General features: G+C 44.3%; 1 protein-coding gene across 1 annotated transcript in view; it reads left to right on the top strand.

The window, feature by feature from the left end:
• TBC1D9 (TBC1 domain family member 9) overlaps positions 1–26853 on the top strand; it is a 79785-nt gene that overhangs the window by 12127 nt on the left and 40805 nt on the right. The window contains exons 2-6 of the mRNA XM_066632125.1: positions 8445–8555; positions 14330–14448; positions 16226–16454; positions 19069–19330; positions 20790–20997. Of these exons, the coding sequence (XP_066488222.1) occupies positions 8445–8555; positions 14330–14448; positions 16226–16454; positions 19069–19330; positions 20790–20997 (929 nt within the window). The remainder of the gene's footprint in view (positions 1–8444; positions 8556–14329; positions 14449–16225; positions 16455–19068; positions 19331–20789; positions 20998–26853) is intronic.

The following is a 26853-nucleotide window of genomic DNA, read 5'->3' as shown; positions in this document are numbered from 1 at the left end:
ATGCTTTGCTTCTTTTTTAAAGAACGTCTCAACTACAAGATCCACTGAGCTTTTGCCATTTGATTACTCAACCACTGATGCAGTCATCTCTGTTAGTTCTGACCAGATTCCTCCTTCGTTATTGCGAATTCATTGTTGCTAAGATTTTTAAAATCTTCTGCTCTATAGCTTTCTGGGCAAAAAGCCAAATGTACCACAATGATGCTTTGCCCTCCCTCCTGAGCCCTGTATCATGAAACAGAGTATGTTCTTCTAAGCCATTGTGGGCAACTTGTCAAGTATGGCAAATTGCATCAGATTCCACCCCCATTATGTACCAAGATCAGATTGCAAGTGCAAGAGCTAGGAAATTACTTTTTACAGTGAAAGTAGATATTATCAGAATTCTAAATAAGTGCATTGGTTGCCGGGGTCTTACTCTCTGACCACATGATACAAAACACTAGAAGGGGGATCTCAGGATTTGAGTATGTAGACAAACACATCTTATGCCCTTGTGTGGAAAAGTCATCTGTTGGGCTTTTCAGGTTTAGAGGCTGACATCTTAATGAGCTTTAGATTCCTTCTAGAGGAATCCAATCCATTCCATCAAGAAAGGAATTTGAGTTACCAATTTATTTGACAAAATGGGCATGGACAGTGGACTACATTGAGACTGCAGAATGCCAACTGCAGGTGACTGACAGATTGTGAGAAGATTGGAAGTGGATCAACAACTAGCTATTACTTTGGCTGGTGCTTGGCCAAAGTGCTGATTGCAAAGCGCACTGTTGCAAAATGCCCTGTAGGGTTGGGCCCATGTAGTTTAAATGGGCTGTGATAACTGTCACTATGTTTTTGAGTGTGATTTCTTCCCAGTCCCAGCACATGCATGCTTTCTTATTCTTCGACAAATGTCATCTGGATTGTGTGTTGTGATATATAAGAGGACCTGATATCATGTATGGATGATATTGTGTGGTGGCAGGAAACTTGTAAGAATCTACAATATCTGATATTGAAGAGACTCTGAGCTCTCTTACAAGGTATGGTTTTATGTTCCAGTATAAAACAGTCAATAAAATGCACCTTTAAGGAGAAGAGCTGCCTTTGAAATACAGGTGTCCCTCTCCTTATCTGTGGGTCTGGTATCAATGGTTTCATTCATCTTCTGTTCCCTGCATCCCATGCACATTACCTTTGTTTATCTTTACTAGGTCTGGAAGCTAGTTTCCTGTTTAAGTGAGGAATGTGACATGCACGCTAGAGGCATCCTGCATGCTAGGGAGACTCCAAATGTTACCAAGAAGCAGGTTAGGTTAGTTATCCCCTGGGGGCTGGGGATTAGAATAGGCCCTCAGTTTGGCTGTACTTGTCATAAGAGGCGACTAAACAGCCACCGGGTAGATGGGACTCGTCAGCCTGGGAAGGCAGCTCATCTGAGAGAAGGAAAACTCTGATCCCAAACCTCCACTGCCTTGTGGCTACATCCAGTTATGGAAAAGGCTTCAGGAGTCAACCTCGAGGCAAAATCCGGAGCCGGAGTCCCTGAGGCAGTTCACGGCTGAACACAGTCGCGTTCTGGCAACTCCTGCGACGCCGCTGGAAACAACCGTATTGGCCTCTGTTTTTCCATTGGACCATTTCAGCGACGTGGAGAGGGGGGATTTGCTGCATGGGAAACGGTCTATCCTCCATACCTACTTTACCCAGGCTTCACGCACTGGAGAGGACACTCTGTTCCAGAACCACCATTCAGAGCGTGACACCATAGTCTGCCGAGACTGAAGGATGCCAACAAGAGTCTCCACTAGCATGCAGGCTCCCCGCTTGCATCTTGCGTTCCTCAGTTAAGCAAGAAACTTCTAGTATTAAGCAAGAAAATTATAAAAAAGTAAAGAAAAACTAAGGTAGTGGGGGTGGGAGGAGAGTGAAGTACTGTATTAGACTTTATATAGGGTTCCCCCGTATCTGTACTTTCTATATGGGGGGGGAGAACGGAATCTCCACAGATGGTGGGGACACCTGTATAGAGAACCAAAAGCAAATTTGTGTCTCTTACGGTGCAATCCTAACCTACTTTCCACCACTGGCATAGCTGTGCCAATGGGACATATACTGCATCTTGCAGTTGGGGGGCAGTCATGGAGACCTCTTCAAGGTAAGGCAATGCTTGTTCCCTTACCTCGGAGTTGCATTGCCCTTATGTCAGTGCTGGAAAGTGGGTTAGGATTGCAGCCTTAATCCATCTTCTTTTTTAAAAAAAGTCTCTTCAATCTGGTAGACAGAATTGAACAGGTAAGCTGGGCATTCTCTGTGGACACAATTCTAACCCACTTGCCAGCACTGGCATAGCTGTGCCAGTGGGGCATGTGCTGCATCCTGCAATTGGGGGGCAGTCATGGAGGCATTCTCAAGGTAGGCAATGTTTGTTCCCTTACATCAGAGTTGCATCTCTTATGTCAGTGTTGGAAAGTTAGTTAGGCTTGCGGCCTGTATCTAACAGAAAAACAAATTAGATCTTATGAGACATTTGCACATTCCCTGGGGCCTTGATGGCATGCGAGGGCAAACTTCTGCTACTCTTTTCTGAAATATAAACAAGGAATGACACCACTGATTTTTTTTTCCCACAAAATGCCTGTTGCAGACCTTTGCATGCCAACTTCAGAGTAAGGCTCATTGAAATGATTGAGTCCAGCTCACAGAGTGTCGCAGTTGTGGCTGTCTCTGCTCCTGAGTGGCTTTTTTATGGCTGTCTAATGTCTTAGCAAAGAATGCTAAGCAGGAGTGGTCCCGATTGAAAATTGGATGGGAGACCAAAAAAGCAGACAAAGCTGTCATGAAAAGACAAGAGCCAGGAGAAGTCGCTGTTGTGACCTCTGAATGTGAGAGGGTGACGGACTCTCACAGTCTTCTGGAAGAGGGTTGGAAGTTTGGAAGGTATACCCAGATGCCAGATATGATGAAGGATTCCATCTGGAAGTGAAGGATTCTATAACTATTCATAGAACAATTATTGTAAAAGCTCATTTGAAATAAAGATGAGTTTTGTATAGCCTGCCTATGTGAACTGCCTTGACTCTGTAAGACTCATTGAGAAAGGCAGTATACAAATTCTGTAATTATTATTAACTGGCAGTTATTATTAACTGGTATTATTAACTGTAATTATTATTATTGGGCAGGAGGTCTGGTCTAGAGGGTAGAGCCTCCATTTGCCTGAAGATAACATCCACAAGGTCGTCAGTTCGAGGCCACCGGCACCGTGCAACCTTGAAGCAGCTGACAAGCTGAGCCGAGTTATTCCATCAGCTCTGAGCGTGGGAGGATGGAGGCCAGAAAGTGAAGCCAGATCAGAAAGAAACATCTGAATGTTGTGGTTCTTGGAAGATAGAACCTTCTTTCAATTGTAAAAATCCCTACGGGGATTTAAATAGCCTGCCTATGTAAACCACCTTGAATAAAGTCTTGAATAAAGACCAAGAAAGGCGGTATATAAATACCTGTAGTAGTAGTAGTAGTAGTAGTAGTAGTAGTAGTAGTAGTAGTAGTAGTAACAACTGCTCACAGAGCAGAGCAGGGAGTGTCAAAGCCATTGTATAGGGAATCGAAAGAGATTCTGCAGCAAAGATTAGGCTGTTAGTTCCACTGTGCTCAATGTGACTTACAGCCTAATCTTAAGTTACCTGGCTCCCAGGTTTGTAGCAGCGCCAAAATGGCAAATGACATTTGTCCCCTTCTCTCCGGTCAGGTAAAAAGCCACCAGCAATGTGGCTATGTGACTCTGCTCTGGCTATTTAACCAGCGCAGAGTAAAGCAGCCCCATGTCAGGCCTGGAGGCCCGATGAGGGGCAATGGATCCCATGGAGCAGAGCTCCATAGGTCTCATCCCATTCCCACCCCATTATCTTCCGCTGCCATGTTCCCCCCCCCCGGCATACCCCCCTACCAGCCAGACTTACCTCTTTGCTGCCTAGCGCTTGCCTGGAGGTCTGGACAGCAGCCCCTGTCCCCTGGCACTGAATCAGCATGGGCTGGCTCTGAGCCTGCTCTGGCACTGGACCGGTGGAGACTGTTGCAGGCGTGCTTTACAGTACATTTGCTACAGTGCACACTGGAAGTGGGCCGGCGCGAGCCCGTCAGGATTGGGCTGTTATTCCCATTAAGGTGTGCATAGGACTGAGTCCTCAGTGAATGCATTTTGCCTTTTCAAATTTGGCTGATGTCCAGCATAGGTCTTGCTACATTGGTGCTAATGTGTAGTATCTGTTTAGATTTATCTGAGACTGAAACTGAAAACCACACTGAAAGCCACACCCTTATTAAGCAATCCATGGAGCATCCCTGGTATTCAAAGCATGTCCCCTGTGCAGTCACTGTGGAACTACAGCCTGTATTGAATATAAGCTACATTTAAAGAGAAGGGCAGCAAAAATAGGAGACAAAGCACTGGTGTCTTCATCGAGCATTCACTTATGATGGATGACTGTAACTTGAACTCTATCTCCTTAATGGCAGATTCTTGCGTTGTTTCTATCCCTCTGCTATTTCATTATGCAGCATAGGAACATCTAAACATTTGATCCAGTAAGCCTTAGTTTTCTTATTCAAACTTATGCAGTTTATTGGTTTCTATCTTTCTATTTTGTTCCACTAACTTTCCGTGAATTGGTATCAGCCAGTCTCTACAGGCTGGACTCCAACAATGACCCACAGTACTGACAGATGAGACCAATGTGCAGGAAGCATCAGCTGTGGTAGGGTTCAGCCCATAGGTTATCAAAGTTGTGTAGCTTCAGCTGGATGATTCAACATCTGAACCCCAAAAGGGAAAGAATAGGAAATCTTTGTCATCTGTTGTTTCTAGAGGGGTAGCCATGTTTGTAGCTGCAAAAGCAACAAAGAGTCTTGTGGCACCTTAAAGACGAGCAGCCAAATCCTATCCAAATTTCCAGGACTGATGCAACTGCTACCCTACTGGGTCTACTCAGATTTGCACCAGCTACTTTGCTGGCACAAGTCTGAGTGGACCCTGATAGGTGAATTGAGGCTGCGAAAGGGGATAGGATATTGGCAGAGCTGCTGCCACAAATACTGCCCCCTTTACGTCATTGACACACACATCCCTCCCCACCTCATTTCACCCACCTTCGCCCACCACCCACCTTCTGTGCTGACTTACAGGTGCCGGGATTTCTCCAGAGACTGCTGGGTTGTGGCTGATGCTGCTCGTGGCAGTGGCTGGCTGTGTGGAATGGCAAGTTGCACTTTGCGACCCCGTAAAGCATCTTGCATTGCTGGGACACATTTAATGTAGTGTAATTATTACAATCTGCCATCAGATGAATGAAGTGAAATCCTTGGTAAGCAGGAATATATGTAGAAAAAGTAGAAAAAGAAGTTGAAAACAAGTGCAAGAGAGCATGCAAAAGGCCTGGTTTAATAACAATCCTAAAAATATGCAAGAAAAACATGGTGACAGTTCACAGAAGCCTCTGCTTAGCTCAGGCTTTGTGCATTCAGTAATATCCATGTTAATGCTGGTGCTTTCATTGTTTCCTCTTTTGCCTTATTATGGTGCACATGGATAGAGGAATCTGACTCATCTCTAAATGCAATCATGTGAAAATGGAAGAACCTGAAATGTATTTCCTTAAGTATGAATCCTGTATTGGAGCTTTATAGTTGGCATTTGTAACCTGCGAGGTCAGCCAGTGCTTCCTCCATGGGGTGTCTTCTGCACATGTTTTCAAAGCTTGCATTGGTTCACCACCTTTATTATGTGTAAGGAATATCTTGTCATTCAAAGCTGTTAAAAATGCACTGAAAAGGATTATAATATTTAGGAGAGTGTTTAAAGATGTTTATATTGTTCAAAGAAAGTGCTAGCAGGGTGATAGCCTTGGATTAGAGCAGGGGTTCCCAAACTTCCTCCCACTATGACCCACCTGTTTTGTGGTGGAGGCCACCTCGACCTACCTCCATCTCCAGCACCGGACCTCAGAAGGCCTCCCCAGCCCTCTGGAAGCAGCCAGAAGTCACTTTCATGAACCCAGAAGACCAAAGGTGACTTTCTGGCTGCTTCTGGAGGCCTTCTGAGGCCTGCAGAGGCCCAGTGTCTGGAAGGCTCCAATTCAGAGCCAACCAGATGCAAGGGTGGGTGGGACCCAACCCAGGTTCCACCAGACATTTGGTCATGACCCACCATTTGAGATTGGAGGGAAGCAAAGAGGCCCCCAGACAATCAAGATGTGGACGGAGGTACAGCAGATTACACAAAGTTTGTCACAGAATTATAATAAGGAGGAAAAATCAAGGGAAAACAAGGAAATTAGGCACCTTCTGACACTAAATATTTACTAACATTAATAAATATGAATTTATGTAAATATTAAATCAGGGGTGGGTGGCATCCTATGGGCTGGTCTTATTTCATGATGGAACGATTTTCCTTTGGGGAGGGTGTCGGGCTGTGTATGACCTAGCTGTTTGATGAGAAGAGGATGATACGTCTAGGGATGGCAGCTCCACCCATGAAATACTAATCTTCACTTACCCTATTGAGGTGTTTCGTCATTACTATACTGGTAATGTACTGAGGATGCAAACATGATTGTGAGATGTTCCTCTTGTGCTATGGGCAGCACGTACTGAGGCACCTCTGATACCATTTGCTATACAAATGTATCAGAAGAGGAAATTTCAAGTGAGTCAAGATTGCCATTTCTTGAATTTGTTTGAAACCTGCCAAGGAAAATTGGGGAAATGCTCAACAGTGCATTTTCTTCATGCGCAAAGAAGGCCAAAGAGCAGACATGACAACCAAGGTCAAAGTCTCAAATTATGTTCAATTATTTAGTACTTGGTGCTCTTATATCAGAAGAGTGCAGTTCAATATGTTAAATGCCTCACAGTCTATGCCTCTTTCTTATTGACCGAGACTAAAACAAGGGAGCAAGCTAATGGGTATGAATAGAGGGAAGAAATGGAGAGATTACTTACTTGTGGCTAAAGAACTATGATCAGATACATTTCCAGAGGAGAAATCAGCTCCTCTGATTTCTGTGACGGAATTACAAACACTGTTTGACCATTTGGACTATGCGTTGACTGAGAAAGGCTGGATCATTGCACTAGGCTAGCCATTTTCAACCACTGTGCTATGGCACATTGGTGTGCCATGAGTGGCCCACAGGCGTGCCACAGGAATTTGGGAGAAGATCATTTATTAGTAGGGCCAATGGGGGAGGTGAGCCCTGAACTGGCAGCATGGTGTTGTCAGTTTGTCAATTGTCAATTGTCAAAAACCTGATGGTGTGCCTTGACAATTTTAGTGCCTTGTCAGTGTGCCATGAGATGAAAAAGGTTGAAAATCGCTGGGCTAATGGGGGGCGATGTATGCATGGAAGGAAGAGTTCAGAAACAGGCTGAGAAACCGTCTGTGTTTAGTTAAACATTCCAGTAGCATGTGACCTGAAACACTGTGATGAAAGGATGATACTATAAGTCTACTCAGAAGTATGAACAGTAAAGTTCTAGATTGAGTTGGATCCAAAGAATGGTGAGCAGAAGGAAAACTAGCCACTAGTACGGTTGTACAGATGCTTACTCAGGCTACTCATAAAGGGTTATAATATAACACATTCTGTAGCAAGCAGTTCTTATGCTTCTCTTTGCAAAGGCAGAAGACCATATTTGAACTGAGGTTCGCTTTTCTCATGCAACACTCTGATGCAAGTTACAAAACATCCCTTCCATGCAGGAAAGACACTTCATGCATGAAGAAGGACACCTTTTGATCCTTTCCCCAGTAAGTCAAACTGTGTGACTAGTTGTATTTATATAGCACCATCCATGTGTGCAATGGATGTGTAAAAAATTGTGTGCTTTAAATATCTTGACTTTATTCCTTTTGACTTCTTTGGTGAAACATACTGAACATTATATGCCACATTTTTATCTGGCCTTCAAAAGAGCTCAGAGTAGCATTTTGGTTTCTAAACAGCCACATCCAAGGACAACAAATCTCATAATTGTACATGATGGCTCTCATATTGAAAATCTTATCTTTCTCTTTGTCAGTAAACACTCCCCCCCTTTTTTAAAACTAAAGTGTTCTGTTGCACTGCATATTTTTTGGCTTGGATCCAAAAGTGGCCTTCCATGTCTGGAAGGTGTCTTTCAGTAATGGCAGGGCTGCCTCTCCTCTTGCCAGACTGCTATGTGAGAAAAGAGAAACAAAATCCAGATATGCACCTCCACCCACACAAGACTGTGCAACCTCTTATTCAAGCACAATCATGAAGATGGCTGTAGAATTCACCTGTTACAGTACTGAGTACGTGAACTATCATAGAAGTATTTACAGTCTAATGCTAGCACTCACAGTTCTTTGGACTCAACCAACTATGTCTACCACAAGGTATCAACACTGTTCAGGAACTGAATTTCTTTTTTTCTAGGTCTCCTTGTGGGTACTCTTGATGTTGTTCTTGACTCGAGTGCAAGGGTTGCACCATATCGAATCCTATACCAGGCTCCAGACTCTATGATATACTGGACTATTGCCTGTGGTAAGTATATAAATTCGGATACAAAGAACAGATTGCTGGAAGATAGAATGTTCCGTGTAACTATCCAGCATATCGCAGAATATGCTGTGCAGAGACCTTGCCATGATTTTCCTTGATTGGTATAGAGTAGGCAGATTAAACATTCAGACTAGAAAATATCTGAAGGTCATTTAACTGCATCAAACATTTGCTTATAACAGCTACTTTCAATCACTGTGCTGTGACATATTGGTGTGCCACGAATGGTCCTCAGGTGTGCCATGGGAGTTTGGGGGAGGGTCATATACAGGTGGGCTCTAATTATCCATGGGTTTGGAACCTGCAGATTTGACTCAATGCAGGTCCCCAACCTGCATCTGGAGGAATGTACTGTAGCCTCTGGATGTGACCAGAGGTGTTCTGAAATACAGGGAGACTGCACACAGCAATGTGCAGTGTGCCTTATCTATTGTCAGAAAACTGATGGTGTGCCTTGACAATTTTAGTGCCTTCTCAGTGTGCCGTGAGTTGAAAAAAGTTGGAAAGTATGATTTCTGTATTGTCTATAGACTATAAATTGTGATCTGTATCAGTGCAGAGTTCCACTGAGCCTCCTTTTTTTTCTGTGAACTGGAATGCCTTCACAACACATGTGATGGATTCTCTTTTTGGGTGGAGGGGGGGAGGTAAGTTTGTATCTTTGTTTCACAGAAAGACATATCTGCATCTGTAAATGAAAAAACAGAATCAATTTTTTTTCTTTGCTATATAACATTTTCAGGGATTTTTATGTTAGAATTTGTAAGGCACGATTTGTAATGTCCCAGGTGAAAGCGTATAGCAACAATTGTTCTCACTAGTTCAGGAGGTGTCTTTGGGGAAACTCTTTGAATGTGCTTATTTTATATTCAAATTTGCAATGATCATTTATTTTTAAAATGTCTACCACTCCTTTCAAGTGTTAAAAAAAAAAGTCCCCAAAATAATTGCAAGGATTAAAATGGCAACAATAAAAGCATGCAAATGAATTAAAGCAACATAAAATGAAATCAAACAGTAGTGTAATTTTCTAAAACCAATCGTGCAGGAGAGAACCACAGAAGTTACTTAAAAGGTCAGGTAAATAGGCTGGTCTAATGATAATGAAAACAGCAGGCAAACGTCCTCAGGAGGGAGTTCAAAAGATGGTGACCTCATTTCTGAAGATGGGAGAACCCAGAGAAGGATCTCAGAAGATAATTTTAATTGATGAGTAGGTTCATGCTGGAACCTGCTGCTGCCTCCTCCAAGGGCTGGTGGAGGGAGCGTTGCATACCTAGTATATTCACATACTTAAAGTGCAATCTTGTGCATGGTCTACTCAAAAGTTCCATTAATCCCAAGGAAACATGTATAAGATTTCATCCTTAATTGCTGTAAGGTTGCAACCCTATACGTGTTTACCTAGGAGTAGATCCTATTGAACTGACTGGGCTTTGGTTCTGAGTAGACATGCATAGGATTTGGCTTCTAGTAAATTAAGGGCCGAATCCTATCCAAATTTCCAGGGCTGGTACAGCCGTGCCAATGGGGTGTTTGCTGAATCCTTCAGTGGAGGGCCAGTCATGGACGTCTCCTCAAGATAAGGGAGTTCCCTTATCTTGAGGAGCCGTCTATGACTGCCCCTCCACTGAAGGATCCTGTGAACACCCCATTGGCATGACTGCATCAGCCCTGGAAATTTGGTTAGGATTGGGCCTTTAATTTACTAGCAGCCCAATGCAACCCTGGGATAAGGGAACTTTGTTCCCTTATCCCAGGGTTGCATTGTGGCTACATCAGCTCTGGAAAGTAGGATAGAATTGGGCCCTGATTCAATTTTAAACTTCTTAAAATTGTACTTTTTTAGAATATGTGCAACTCACAGTGCAATCCTCTCTTGCCTGGAACAGACAAGCTAGGAGGCTTGTGCTGTGTCCAGTGAAAGATAGGGCTGCAAAGTGGCTCAGCAGGAGTCAAGGGGAAACTATTCCCCTTACCCCTGGGTAAGCCACTGCAGCCACTATGGGTCTCCTCAGACTTGTGCCACCACCTGAGGTGGTGCAAGTCTAAGAAGAGCGGAGTGGCTTGAAGCCACTCCACACTGCTTGGGGAATGGGGTGGGATCCAGCATAACTGCCGGGTGCCAGCTCCGCCTCCCCCTCCCCACCTGCCCACCCCAGGGCTGCCCATCACCCTCCCTCCCCCCACCCTGGAACACCTCTTCCTCGCCTCCTCCCTGCCCACTCCAGAACCTTGTATCAGCCAAGCTCAGCAGATGCAAAGCTCAGTCTCTCAGTTGGTGTGGAGGCTGAAGTCAGCCTCCACAGGCCTGTGCACCTCTGTGCTCCGGCCTAGCCGACTCACGAGGAGGCGCAAATGTGCCTTATGGCATGTTTGCAACCCACCTGGGCTGGCACAAGGCAAGACATTCTTCTGCATCACCCACATGATTTTGATTTAAGAGTGCCCTGTGTTATCTGCGGGGGTTCTCTTCCAGGGCCCTCTGCAGATGATGAAATCTGTGTGTGTTGGGGGCCCTGTTATCCTCCAGAGCAGGGGTGCCCAAACCCCGGCCCTGGGGCCACTTGCGGCCCTCAAGGCCTCTCAATGCGGCCCTCAGGGAGCCCCTAGTCTCCAATGAGCCTCTGGCCCTCTGGAGGTTTGTTGGAGCCCACACTGGCCCGACGCAACTGCTCTCAGCTTGAGGGAGACTGTTTGACCTCTCGTGTGAGCTGTGGGATGAGGGCTCCCTCCACAGCTTGCTGTTTCACGTCTGTGATGCAGTAGCAGCAGCAAAGGAAAGGCCAGCCTTGCTTTGTGCAAGGCCTTTTATAGGCCTTGAGCTATTGCAAGACCTTCATTCATTCATATAAGTTCATCTTCAATATATTCATTTATGTAAACTTATGTAAATTTATTCAAATTTTAAATGTAAATTAATTCATTTTTTCCCTGGCCCCCGGACACAGTGTCTGAGAGACTATGTGGCCCTCCTGTCAAAAACTTTGGACACCCCTGCTCCAGAGGTAACAGGAGTTGTGCCCCTGTTGCCTTCAGCGGAGGTTCTGAGGGCTGGGGAGGCTGTGCACCTTCTAAGGACTTTGGGAGGCCTTAGAAGATCACCTCCAGTTTTTCAGAAAAACCAGAAGTGATGTTTTAAGGCCTTAGAAGGTAACCCTTTTATCCAAAAGACTGGAAGTGACCTTCTAAGGCCTCCCAAAGGCTCTGATGTGCTGAAAGAATGCCTCTTTTGCCTGAAAAATGCTCCATGCCATTGTTTCTCAAACTGTGGGTCGGGACCCACTAGGTGGGTCACGAGCCAATTTCAGGTGGGTCCCCATTCATTTCAGTATTTTCCTTTTATTATGTTAGACTTGATGCTACCCTGTCATGACCCAGTCATGACATCACGTCCAGTGGGTCCTGACAGATTTTCATTGTAAAAGTGGGACCCGGTGCTAAAAGCTTGAGAACCACTGGGTGCTAAAAGCTTGAGAACCAATGAAATCTGCAGGTCCTGAATCCGTGGATAGAGCTGGCGCACTGTATAACTTATATGTTGTCCAATGGCTCTCTGTAGGTATGTGAAAGCTACAGGAAGGATAACTCAACCCTTTTAAAGCCGCATCCAGCATTATGCATTTTCATACAGTAATCTCAAGCAAAGCCCAGTATGATGATCACATATGAGCGTTTGCTCTCATTTAAATTATGTCCACTTTCACAAATGATTTGTGTTCCAAGTGCAGAGCAGAAATGTAAGGCCTCCCTGGAAGCAGCACAAAATGATCTCATTCCTCATCAGCAGAACTGTGTCAGAGAAGCTTATGCTTGCAATTCCCTGGAAATATCTTCTCTACTGTGTTAGCTTTATAATTTAGTGGATAGGAAGTAATTGATTTGCATGCTGCATATACCCACGCCTTTCTGACTCTGCTGTAACTAGCTCTTTGGTGATTTATAGTAAAGATGTAATATTTATATTAATTCAGGGATACAGTATAATGTATGGGCACAATCCTGCTAGAGCTAAGCACTTTTCAGCCCCATTGATTACAACAGGTGGAAGTAAAGCACATGCTCAACTCTATCATTGAAATCCATGGGACATAAATGTACTTGACTTCAGCTAGATTATACTCTGTGTCAGGGGTGTCAAACATAAGGCCCGGGGGCTGGATGCAGCCCGTGGAAGCTTTTTATATGACCCTCAGACTTTCAACTGCTGAGTAGTGCTGAGGAGTTACCGCTAAAAGGGCAGCCCACATGAAAATTGGGCTCTCCCATATCTTAAAATATGATCAAGATTCATATATTTTCTCTTTTGTTATTTGCAGCTAATGAGTTCCTAAGTGAGAAAAAGTGTTTATTTTTGGTTATGACCTGTTTAATGACACCACTTCTAGCCTAATGACATCACTTCCGGCCCTCAGCAGGCATCATGAATGCTATGTGGCCCTCTGTATAAAATGAGTTTGACACCCCTGCTCTATGTATTATTAGTATTGAGAGAACAATGAATAGCAAATTGTTAAACCCACTCTTGAAACTGTGATGATAACATCAATGGACTACTTAAACCACTGTCTTGGCCTCAGTCTCCTCCATTTCTGTAAAATGGGAAAAATCATTTGGACAGATTATTTCTTTTCTTCTAGTTGCACAAGTTATTTGGAAGCATGTTGAATGTCCTGTTTTTCTTCCATTTTGGTCTATTTTTCCTTATTCCTGGAAATGTCTAATGCCCCAGAAGCTTCTATGCTGGTTGAGCAGCCTCAAAGCTGCTGGGATACCCCAGCAGTCTTCATCCTTTGAAAACACCATTCCCAGACAGCCATGTGCCAGATGTTTATTTGTTTCTTTTTCATGTTTGGATTTGCCAGGCCTCAGGGCCTAGGAGAGGGGAGTAAAGAGAGTAATTTGTACCTGGGCCCAGGGTCAGAAAGGGGGCCCAGGAGCCAAAAGAGGGGGCCCAGAAATTTCCTGGAATCTTACATTTTCCAATCTCATCCATACTCGCAGCTCACACAGGATGCTTGGGGCATTACCATGGGCACATGGTAGCCACAAGCCATAAACACTAGGCCCAAGAACGCATACGTTCCTTAACAGTAACACTGTCACATCTGAGAGGAAACTGGCCTGCCGCAGTAGCTCTTTGGCTTGTGGATCCACTTACCATGAAGGAGTGTATAGTAGCTCGGCAACACAGCGGCGGGACTGCAGGTACTGCAGAAGTCAGTTTTGGTGTACAAAGGACACTTTTCATTCTAGCTTGCTACTAAGTACAATCTCCTGCAATGATTTTCTATATTTGAAAGATTTTAGAGAGTCTTAGGAGTGTGTTTGGTTTTCCATATTATTGTATCTAGCTGCCAACGCCGGGCAGGCAGGTAGACCTGAGCTCTGCATTGGGAAGATTGGTAGACCAGGCTCCAAGGCTATTCCAGCTGTTGCCACTTTCCTCCTGCCTGTTTTACCCCCATTCTGCCCACCCCCATTGCGACCTCCCAACTCTGTTTCACCCCCTCCCTCTTTAGAAAGGGGTCCCCCTCCCCGATAAAATTCCTCTCAGAGGCCCTGCCAAGCCTCCTACTGAGATTAACATGGCACCTACTGATTGGGCAACCAAGCCGGTTTTTTGGGGGGGGGAGGGGAGAAGCCAGGCAGATTCTACTCATCCAGTCAGGTGACTGAATGACATGGAAATAATTATGTGCTTTATGTTAAACAAAGTTCAGACAACTTCATCCAACAACTTGTTTTATTCATAGGTTGTTCAAGAAAAGAAATAACTGAGCACTGGGAGTGGCTTGAGCAGAATTTGCTACAAACTCTTTCAATCTTTGAAAATGAAAATGACATCAACACATTTGTCAGAGGAAAAATACAGGTAGTGCGTGTGTTGTCATTGGTAGTTCTTGAGAGCCTATTGTGTATTTTATCTTTATACCTGGTTATCTTGTGTGTTGATTTTTATTTTTAGAAAAAGCTGTGCTTCCAGTGACAGTCTAATCCAGGGGTGCTCACACTTTTTTGGCTCGAGAGCTACTTTGAAACCCAACAAGGCCCGGAGATCTACCAGAGTTTTATTTACAATGTTCGCGCCATCATAACATATAACATTTATGTGTACAATGTATGTTGGTGTACCTTGAGCCCCACTGAGTAGAACAGGACTTACTCCTGAGTAGACATGCCTAGGATTAGGCTGTGAGGCTGCAATCCTAGCCACACTTACCTGGGAATAAGCCCCATTGAGTACAATGGGCCTTACTCCTGGCGTTTCCTCCCAGAGGCACCTGAAGGGGGGGGTCGGCACTCCGCGATCTACTCATTTTGCCTCGCGATCTACCGGTAGATCGCGATCCACCTATTGAGCACCCCTGGTCTAATCAAATTGTGCAGAGGGGATGAAATCCAAAGAATGACATTAAGCATGCCAAGGGCTTTGCTACTTCATTGAGATTCCTGAACATTTATCTTGTAACAGCAAACGTCTGGGCCAGATCACATGCTCCTTTTGAAGCTTCCAGCAGTTCTCAAAACTGTTTTCTAGATAGCCTGGGGTGCAGTCTTTAGAGAGAAACTAATCCCTAAGTCTTCTTGGGAGAGTGGACTTAGAGCCCAATCTTGAGCTTGGCAGGCTTGACTCTTGCATTGCCCTTCTCTCTGTTGGTCCATTAAATCAAAATAACAGGTTTTGTCCTCTGTGTTTTTAAGCAGTAGAACCCACAGGCCCTTCCTGCTCATTTATTTTAGAAAGTACTTAGACCCTATCTTTCAGTTCAAAACTTGAACCAACCAAAGTGGCTAGCATAAAAAAATTAAAAATGCAATTCCAAAACCATTGTAAACCGTGAGCAGCCAAGTGGCAGATAAAATGACAAAGACCCAAAAAGTATGTTAAAAAAAGAGAAAGAGAGAACCAGCAAAATTAATCAACAGGCCAAAGGCTTGCCAAAACGAAGTGTTTGTAAGAGAATGTCATTAGGAAGAGAGCTAAGTGGGTCTCCCAAGGCAGGAAGTTCCAAAGGGTAGGTGCCGCAACTGAGCAAGCCCTCACATATGTTCATCTGTGTTTTACTATGTGACACATGTTGACTTTTCAAACACATGATGGTGCCACAAATCCCGGGAGGATGCCCTTCTTACCTGGGTCCAAAACAACCAGCCCTTGTGAGCCTTTGCTCTTCTGGCCACCTGAATAGACAGCCTAAAGGGATTCGCCGTTTTGGTGTCATCCTCTTTAGTGACTTGCCAACCATGGTAGGCCTTAGGAAAGCACCCCCTCTCCAGTATTGGCTATCACAGGAGCTAGAATATCCTGGAATAAGCTGGAATATCCTCTTTGAGCTAGCTAGACCTTATTAGCGAGAGACTGATCATATTCTCCATCATTGGCTCCCTTCTTGGCAATCCAAGCTCCAAGTAAGAAGAAAATGGAAAAACCAGCCTCCCCCATGCAGATGTCCTCCTGCCACTGTGTTTGCTGATCGCTTACTCTTCTAATTGGTTTATAGCCTTATATCACTTAAACATGCCTGTTGGACCATACAGAAGGCATGCGTGTCTCTGTTCTGTGATATTCTGTGACTGAATGGAAACATACAATTTCTTATAAATATTTTCTGGGTGACTAAATTGTTTTGTTTACTCTTCTGCTCCAGGGCATCATAGCAGAATATAACAAAATCAATGGTATCAGGGAGGATGATGACACCGAAAAGTTTAAGGAAGCAATAGTGAAGTTTCACAAACTGTTTGGGATGCCGGAAGAGGAGAAACTGGTGAATTACTACTCCTGCAGTTATTGGAAAGGGAAGGTCCCCCGCCAGGGCTGGATGTATCTCAGCATTAACCATTTGTGTTTTTATTCCTTTCTCATGGGGCGGGAAGGTATGTATGAGTGACCTGTTCATTGGTACAAAAGATGACAAGGCTGTTCTGTAGTTGTTCCCATATAACTTTCTTGTAAGTCTATGCAGAGTACTGGTTAGAATATTAGACCTAGACCAGGGAGACCTCATGTTCAAATTCCCACTCAACCACAAAGCTGATTATCTCTCAGTCTTATCTACCCAACAAAGTTCTTCTTGTGTATAGCCATTAATTTCTTGGAGGAAGAGCGAGACACAAGTCTGACAGATTTTCCTTAATAGTTTAACCATAATTTGTGAATTTGATGTAGTGCAGGAGTTAGCAATTGTCCTCTGAGCCATATTTCATCCTTCCAGTGAGAGTTGCCCATTCATTTAAAGTGCGGTTCACATCACTTCTGTGGAAATCTGAGACATGCTGACTTTAGGATTGATGCTGCAATGGCAGTGCAGTAAGCCGTGGTCTCTGGGAATAGGCAAAGTGGGAGAGAGCTGTCTGCTTACATGTCCTAGGCCTCCCAGAGGTTGGCATCTGTGGGAAGCGAGATGAGCCTGTGCTGGACTAGACTAGATGGACCTGGACTAAATCGACTAGATGGGCCAGTGAACAAGGTGGGCCTGTGCTGGAATAGATGGGCCTGTGGTCTGATCTAGCTAGGCCATTCTCATCAATGTGCTGCTAAAAGGAGGCCATGTGAAAAACTGTCATGGTGGACATGGCTTTGTGGAGGGCAAAATGGCCTGAAGCTCTGAAGAGGCTGCACATAATCCTTGCTTTTGAATGACTGGAGAAGAATCAAGCAGCAGAAGCAATACACAAACATCAAATATGGACAAAAGAAGTAATTCTTACAATCACTGTACTTTACAGATAATTACTGTACAGTAATTACTATACAATGCAGTAATTTTGTGTATAAGCTGCAATTTCTGTCTCAGTGCAGGTATGGAATGGTTTAGGCACATGCATGTCTAAAGCAGTTTTTGTTTATGTGGTCACTTTCTAAGATATATACAGCTATACATTGAGAAATGTATGACCTAACTAACAGTTGGTGACCTAACAGTCTTGGTGACCTAACTAACAGTTGGCTCATTAGCATCCTGGATAATGACAGACATTCCAAAGACCTGATTTTGACCTCCACCTATAGTATAGGAAGTGACAACATAACACCTTAGTATGTATGTATGTATGTATGTATGTATGTATGTATGTATGTATGTATGTATGTATGTATGTATGTATTTATTTATTTATTTAATGTGTGTCTCATAGTTGTATTTCTATTACTACATGCTGGACTGACTAGGGCAAGATTTTCTCTTGATGTATGTGTTCATGGGGTGGTAGAGACTGGTATATCGATTTAAGATCATTTGTAGGATTAGAAAACTCTGTAGACTGGCCACATACGAAGCACCCAAGCTGGGCATGAAGGCAATTGCTACCCCCTATTGTTATTCCCCGTTATTGAGAGGTGTGTTGCTTCTGTAACTAGAGGTTCAGTTTACCTATCATGACTTTCTTCCGTATCCCTTTTCAGGCTTGTGGGCCTATCTCTTCATGTTCAGTGAATGAACATACAGTAAGGGGAAGGTATCATGATTAGTGCATGCACATTTATTTGCATATCCAATGCACCCTATTTTTTCATTGAAAAATGTGCATTGAAGACTTGTAAAGGAGTAGCATTGGTGGAGCCTGCCTCCTTGCCTCATCTATACTTATTATCTGTAAAGCATTAAGAGTTTGTTTAATCTGCTTTTAAGCTGGTGGCCATCAATACCTTTCATAGTAATTAACTCCATAAGTTAGCCTATGCTAACTTGCTGCACTGCCAGAACTCATGTTCTGGTGGTGTAGTGTGCTTTACAGCAGTTGCAAAAGGTGACACATCACTCTGTGCAGCTGCAAATGGCAAGCAGATGTAGTCATGCACTAGCAGCCCTAGGAAAAGCCACGGCACCAGTAAGTCGATGTGGGGGTTGGGTGGGGAGGGGGAGGAATGGGGCAGAGACCAAGGTGGGCAGGAGTATGTATCAAGGACAGGAAGGTGGTGGTAGAAACACCACCACCACCACCAATATCTTACCCCCCTTCCCAGCCTACATTCAGGCAGCAGAGGTTTACCCCTTGGCAAGGGAACAAATGTTTCTTTATCTTGAGGGAACCTCTGGGATTGCCCCCCACAGAATGCCACACATGCTTTGGTGGTGCGACTGAGGGACCAATCCTATCCAATTTTCCAGTGCTGGTGCAGCTGTGCCTATGGGGTGTGCACTGCTTCCTGTGTTGGAGATGCAGTCACAGAGGCCTCCTTAAAGTATGGGAACATTTGTTCCCTTACCCCGGGGCTGCATTGCAGTTGCCCTGGAGCTGGAAAGTTGGATAGGATTGGGCAGTGAATTGGCAGTGGGATGTTTAAATAGGATTGGGCTGTCCATTATGCTTTGTTTGAACAAATATACCTTATAGGCCAACTGAAACAAATCAAAGCATTGTACTAAAGCATGGAAAAAGAGACAATTGCATAAATATATGGTTGTTCTAAGTCTTGCTTTTCTTTCCATTGGTGATTTTTTGATTTGAAAGGTTTGAGTTCTGCTGAAATTTTATTTCTTTTGTTCAGCCAAGCTAGTGATCCGATGGGTTGACATCATCCAACTTGAGAAGAATGCTACTCTGCTCTTGCCTGATGTGATCAAAGTTAGCACCAGGTCCAGCCAGCATTTCTTCTCAGTGTTCCTCAACATCAATGAGACATTTAAACTAATGGAACAACTTGCCAACATAGCCATGAGGCAGCTCTTGGACAATGAAGGCTTTGAGCAAGACAGGTCACTGCCCAGGCTTAAAAAGAAGTCTCCTAAAAAAGTGTCTGCACTGAAACGGTGAGCTTCAGAGTCAGTATATTATTGGCATGTTTCTCAGTGGCAATTTGGGAGGGGTCATAGCTCAGTTAGTACAGCACCTACTGTGGAGACAGAATGTCCCAGATTCAAACTCCAGGTGAGGCAGATTAAGGTTCTTCTTTGAAACCTTGGACAGCTGCTGCCAGTCAGTGAAAACAATACTTATCTAAAAGGATCAGTGGTCTGACTCAGTATTTCTTTCACAATTTTGTGACATTTGTGGTTTTATCCCCAACTGAAAATAATCCTAAGTACATGTGCATGCTTTTGCTTACATTATACTTTCTGCTGGTGGCCGGTGAGGTTGTTTGCTTGTTGAAATCATCAACCATGGGGCCATTGGGGGAGGGGGGGGCTTTTGCCCTACTTTAAATGCCAGGCAGTAGCAGTGGAGATCACCTCAGTCAGCACCATGCAGTTGCATTATTATTGTGGCTTTCACTGAATTGCTGCCCTCACTGATGTCAGTGGCCACGCCAAGTGAGAATGGGGATTCCCCCCTTTGGATATTCCTGTAGCTGCCCATGGCAATTCTTGCAGGTTCCCTCATCAGCTGCTACTGCATCCCTCATGACCTGGTTCCCTTTCCTGCCTTTCATTTGTTGTGTTCTTCTGTTCAGATTTAGAACATAAGCAGCTGGAGTACTTGTGGTGCTGTACAAAGAGCAGTACACCAGATTTGACCTTTATGAGTAAATCTTTTTAATGGAACTTAATTCTAAGTGTGTGAAGCCTCCAACTGACACTGATTTAAATACAAACAATGGGCTAGTCAAACACAGCCCAAGCACATAGTAGCAGCACAAGGTGCAGAATCAAATCGCGGATTGCAGCCCTGTCCTGTCACACACATTGCCTATAATAAAAGCTGTGAGATCAGCGAACTTGGAAACGTTTTTGTCAATTTTCTTCCAATTTATTTTGTTACTATATGTCAATTTGTGGAATATTGTACTTTAGTGCTTGCTAGAAGGGGCATCTCTTGACAAGGACTGTATGTTGCAGGCAACTTTGTGTGTGTGCGTGATTTATTTTATGTGCACAGCATAGTATAATGCTGTTAATATAATAGAAAATCCAACTAGAAGCACATATTTTTATTTATAAAATTCTAGCCCAAAAGACCTAAAGCACCTCACATAATGGAAAACCATTACTATACAAATTGATTGATCAGTCACTCCTGGTGCAATGATTAGACTGCTGGATTTAGGTCTTTGTTCAATCTGTGAAAGATGAACTTTGAGCCTGCTGCCTCTCAACTTTAACATCCCCATCAGTAAACTGAGAAATATTTCCCATTTTTCCCCCCATATTTTCCCATATTTTATGAACTGCAAAAGAAAGTAAATTTGCAATGGCTGCTGATCTGACCTTTACAGAGAGCTACACAGTGAATTTTATTATGTTTAATTGAATTCTAAAATACTCTCTTTAGGGACCTTGATGCCAGAGCAAAAAGTGAAAGGTACCGGGCTTTGTTTCGGCTTCCTAAGGATGAAAAACTTGATGGACATACTGATTGCACCCTGTGGACCCCATTTAACAAAATGCACATTTTGGGTCAGATGTTTGTGTCTACAAATTACATCTGTTTCACAAGCAAGGAAGAAAATCTGTGCAGTCTAATTATCCCTCTTCGAGAGGTGAGTATAAAGTCTGTATTATATTGCATATATCCACTTTTCTTTTCCAAGTAGAATCTCAGCACTGAACTTCATTGAATGTTTTACAATTCTTGTATGATTTACAGAAAATTAAAGCCATGTCTCTTGCAGCTACAATTATCCCTACATTTGATCCTGATTTATTAATTCTTCTGTTTGCTGTTATTTATTAAACATTTAAAATATTCTTAATGCTCTTCATATGATGAGTAAAAGGAATGAGTAAAAGGAAAGCATCCCTGCCATTGTGTGTTACAGTCTAATCAGCACAATTCAAAAGGAAAATAGGCAGCTGGGTAGAGAAAAATAAGTCATTTTAGATATCTTCTCTTACTTAATATTAAATAATGACTAGGTGGAATGGTCACTACAAGTAATAGTCCTAGAAGGGGCTGAATTGCAGGTGATCCAAGACAGGCCTACACAGAGGACCCTGTTGTCTCGCATCTCAATCTCATGTAACTGGGTTGAAATGACTGTAGTTGGAAAGGACAGGAGCCAAAAGCTGCAATCCTATATGCACTTATCTGGGAGCAGGGATGGGCTAAAACTCAGATAACTTGGACTCAAGTCATGAAAACACGCATTTTTTGTGACTTGTACAGACTTGAGTCATGCGTGTCAAAAATGTGGACAGTGTTTTACCCTAAAAATGAAAAGACTTGAATAGACTGGAATCAAGACTTGCTTTTGTGTGTGCTTGTAAACTCTGTTTTGTTTGTGTGCTTGCATTTTTGTTTTTGTTTTTTGTTTTGCTGCGTCCGCAACTGGACTTGTTTCTTGAAAAGACTCAGACTTGAGTCAGAATGGCTCTGGACAAGTTGCAACACCACCCGTTATGACTTGTGGGTGACTTGAGTCAAGGGGGGTGGAGACTCAGGACTCAACTTGAGACTTGAGGAAATGGCTCCAGCACATTCCTGCCTGGGAATAGGCCCCACTGAACTCAGTGGACTCAATGGAATAGACATGCACAGGATTGGGCTGAAATTAATTTAGGCTTAACAGTGGAAAAGTGAGAAAACAACTGAGAACAACTGTTCTCTCACCTTTCCTTTTCATTGAGTCAGGTGGAATGGCCACTGCAGACACTTCTGGGACACTTTGGATCTAAGTTACAGAGACAAAAAGGTTTTGACAGATCTTTGTGTACTAACATTTCACTAAATATAGTGGGTTGTATCCTGAGAGAGTTAATCATGATGAAGCTCTGTTGAAATGTAATGGGATTTACATTAGACAATGAAATTACAATCCTGTTTGCAACAGAGATGTAAGAAATTATAGTATTTCAGTCCTCAAGCATGACACTCACAGCAATCTAAATTGTTACATTGATGATGATGATAATAATAACAGGTATTTATACACCGTCTTTCTTGGTCTTTATTCAAGACTTTATTCAAGGCGGTTTACATAGGCAGGCTTTATTTAAATCCCTTATTAAATAGGGATTTTTACAATTTGAAAGAAGGTTCTTTCTTTCAAGAACCACTACATTCAGGTGTTTCATTCCGATCTGGCTTCACATTCTGGCCTTCATCCTCCCACGCTCAGAGCAGATGGAATAGCTCAGCTTCAGTGTCAGCTGCTTCAAGGTCGCACGGTGCCAGTGGCCTCGAACTGGCGACCTTGTGGATGTTATCTTCAGGCAGACGGAGGCTCTACCCTCTAGACCAGACCTCCTGCCCTGGATAAGTTGATTGATAAGGCATAAGTTCCCAAACTGGGGTGTCATGACACCCTAGCCAGGGAAGCCCTATCTCTGCCTCCTTAAGGGACAATCACGCCATCATTGGGGACAAAGGGACTTTTTTTTTAAACTCACCCTCACAGTGGTGGCCCTTTGGAGGATGTGGGGAGCCTGTGGACCCCTCTACAGAGCTCCCCAAGCCTCAGAAAGCTAAAAAATGCAATTGTGACCCACTTCTGAGTTTGCAATTGCAAAACCGGAAGTGGATCACTATAGCATTTCTTTTAGCTTTTCTAAGAATTGGGGAACCCTGCAGGGAGGAGGGTCTGTAGCTCCCTCCCTGCACCTTCCAGAGGGCCAGCACTGTGAGGGTGAGTTAAAAAAAGCCCTTTTGTCTCTGGCAGTGGCAAGATCATAGCAATTGCATTGCCACCATCCCCCCACCCCTGCACACACTTAGAGGCCCAAACTCTACATAAGGGTTTGAGAACCGCTGAGATGGGGGGTCATTTACACTTCTAAGCACTGCCAGTACAATCTGTACCCAGTGCCAAGACCTGGAAACTGGGTCCCCCATACCACATTTCCGGCGGCAAGTAGTGGGAGACAGGGAGCAGTGGCTCCTCCTGTTTTCACCACTGGCCAATGGAAGTATCCACTGCAGCCCCACAGTAATGCAAGGGGTGTTGGGGGGCATGGACAATTGTAGATGGGTGTGTGTGATGCCCAGAGTGGGATGAAGTCATGCAGAGCAGCCACAGAGCAAGGCGTCTGGATCCAAGGCTTTGTGATGATGTCATCACTAAGCCTGGAAACTTCATGAGATGTTGACAGCTGGACAGCCAAACACGATCTTGCTAATTGGGGCAGGTGCAGAGAGCAGGGATGTTTAAAGGATGAGGAAGGGAAGAATAGAGAAGAATGGGAGATGAGTGAGGCAAGAGGTGAGGAGGAAAGTGAGGCAGAGAGAAAGACGAAGGAAAGGCTGGAGGAAGGTATACAAGAGAAGGAGATGGGGAAGAGAGCAAAGGAAGGACAGAACAGAATAAAGGGAAGGACCAAGAAACCACCACACAGAGGGAGAAGGAACTAGGATGTATTGGAGAGGACAGTCAAAGAGTGAAGAGCTCCGGAGGAAAGGCAGAGAAGTGGCAGGTGCCTAGCACCCACCAAGGGAGGCTGAAGGAGGTGCTTGACCAAACCCCCATATGGCATATTACCCCTAAACCGTGGCCTGCAAGCCAGGGCTCCCTGGCAGAGAGTGATCTAGGGGCAGAAGAGCATTGCTTTAAGGAGAAAAGTTTCTCTTCCCCTCCAGTTGTGTGAAGCTAATATCAGGAGAGGAAGAGGATTGGGACATAAAGGATAGATTTTCCTGTACTAACTGACCCTTCCTGCTTTTCTGAACGCTTTATTCTCAATAAACTACACGCTACAAGGATTCCAAGACTCTGTGCAGCAAATACCATAAGCTATGTCTTTTCCCATGCATATGATGTTGACTTTCCCGGATGGGGCTAGCAGGAGGAGCGGGATGCCCACAGGGTGTCAAGTACAGCGGTGGTATAAATCTATTGTACCACCGCTGTGGTACAATGCATGAGCAGTGCACCCATGTCACTGCTGCCAAAACTGCTGTACTGATGGGAGCTCAAGGGTTGGCCTGGTCAGATGGGCCCAATGATTGATGTTGGCCCTTAGTCAACCTTGCCAACCCCTGACACCGCCCTACTGGTAAGGAAGTGGTCAATCCCCATCTTGCATTAAGAAAAATCATATCTTAAATGCAGTCCTCATGCTGTAATGTGACATCCAGTTAGACCATGAGTGAAACAAAGAGATACTAGACTGTTTTTCTATTGTATAATTGTATGAAATTTTAATAGATTTGTGTTTAGAAAGAACATAAGAACATAAGAACAGCCCCACTGGATCAGGCCATAGGCCCATCTAGTCCAGCTTCCTGTATCTCACAGCGGCCCACCAAATGCCCCAGGGAGCACACCAGATAACAAGAGACCTCATCCTGGTGCTCTCCCCTACATCTGGCATTCTGACTTAACCCATTCCTAAAATCAGGAGGTTGCGCATACACATCATGGCTTGTACCCCATAATGGATTTTTCCTCCAGAAACTCGTCCAATCCCCTTTTAAAGGCGTCTAGGCTAGACGCCAGCACCACATCCTGTGGCAAGGAGTTCCACAGACCGACCACGCGCTGAGTAAAGAAATATTTTCTTTTGTCTGTCCTAACCCGCCCAACACTCAATTTTAGTGGATGTCCCCTGGTTCTGGTATTATGTGAGAGTGTAAAGAGCATCTCCCTATCCACTCTGTCCATCCCCTGCATAATTTTGTATGTCTCAATCATGTCCCCCCTCAAGCGTCTCTTTTCTAGGCTGAAGAGGCCCAAACGCCGTAGCCTTTCCTCATAAGGAAGGTGCCCCAGCCCCGTAATCATCTTAGTCGCTCTCTTTTGCACCTTTTCCATTTCCACTATGTCTTTTTTGAGATGCGGCGACCAGAACTGGACACAATACTCCAGGTGTGGCCTTACCATCGATTTGTACAACGGCATTATAATACTAACCGTTTTGTTCTCAATACCCTTCCTAATGATCCCAAGCATAGAATTGGCCTTCTTCACTGCCGCCGCACATTGGGTCGACACTTTCATCGACCTGTCCACCACCACCCCAAGATCTCTCTCCTGATCTGTCACAGACAGCTCAGAACCCATCAGCCTATATCTAAAGTTTTGATTTTTTGCCCCAATGTGCATGACTTTACACTTACTGACATTGAAGCGCATCTGCCATTTTGCTGCCCATTCTGCCAGTCTGGAGAGATCCTTCTGGAGCTCCTCACAATCACTTCTGGTCTTTACCACTCGGAAAAGTTTGGTGTCATCTGCAAACTTAGCCACTTCACTGCTCAACCCTGTCTCCAGGTCATTTATGAAGAGGTTGAAAAGCACCGGTCCCAGGACAGATCCTTGGGGCACACTGCTTTTCACCTCTCTCCATTGTGAAAATTGCCCATTGACACCCACTCTCTGCTTCCTGGCCTCCAACCAGTTCTCAGTCCAGGAGAGGACCTGTCCTCTAATTCCCTGACTGTGGAGTTTTTTCAGTAGCCTTTGGTGAGGGACCGTGTCAAACGCCTTCTGAAAGTCCAGATATATAATGTCCACGGGTTCTCCCGCATCCACATGCCTGTTGACCTTTTCAAAGAATTCTATAAGGTTTGTGAGGCAAGACTTACCCTTACAGAAGCCATGCTGACTCTCCCTCAGCCAGGCCTGTTCGTCTATGTGTTTTGAGATCCTATCTTTGATGAGGCATTCCACCATCTTACCCGGTATAGATGTTAGGCTGACCGGCCTATAGTTTCCCGGGTCCCCCCTCTTTCCCTTTTTAAAAATAGGCGTGACATTTGCTATCCTCCAATCTTCTGGTACCGTGGCCGTTTTGAGGGACAAGTTGCATACCTTAGTCAAGAGATCTGCAACTTCGTTCTTCAATTCCTTAATAACCCTTGGGTGGATGCCATCAGGGCCCGGTGACTTATTGATCTTTAATTTATCAATGAGGTCTGAAACATCTTCTCTTTTAACCTCTATCTGACTTAACTCCTCGGTTAGGAGGGGCCGTTCGGGCAGCGGTATCTGCCCGAGGTCTTCTGCCGTGAAGACGGATGCAAAGAACTCATTTAATTTCTCTGCCATCTCTAAGTCTCCTTTTATCTCCCCTTTCCCTCCCTCACCATCCAGAGGGCCAACCGCTTCTCTGGCGGGTTTCCTGCTTCTAACATATTTGAAGAAGCTTTTATTATTCCCCTTAATGTTGCTGGCCATGCGTTCCTCATAGTCTCGCTTGGCCTCCCCTATCACCTTCTTACATTTCTTTTGCCACAGTTTATGTTCCTTTTTATTCTCTTCATTAGGGCAAGACTTCCATTTACGGAAGGAAGCTTCCTTGCCCTTCACAGCCTCTCTAACTTGGCTGGTTAGCCATGCGGGCACTCTCCTGGATTTAGTGGAACCCTTCTTTCTTTGCGGTATACACCTCTGCTGGGCCTCTATTACTGTTGTTTTAAGCAGCCTCCATGCACTCTGGAGAGACTGGACTCGTTTTACCCT

This window comes from Tiliqua scincoides, chromosome 6 (assembly GCF_035046505.1).
Source record: "Tiliqua scincoides isolate rTilSci1 chromosome 6, rTilSci1.hap2, whole genome shotgun sequence".
Taxonomy (NCBI): domain Eukaryota; kingdom Metazoa; phylum Chordata; class Lepidosauria; order Squamata; family Scincidae; genus Tiliqua; species Tiliqua scincoides.
This window is presented reverse-complemented; position numbering and strand designations above follow the sequence as displayed.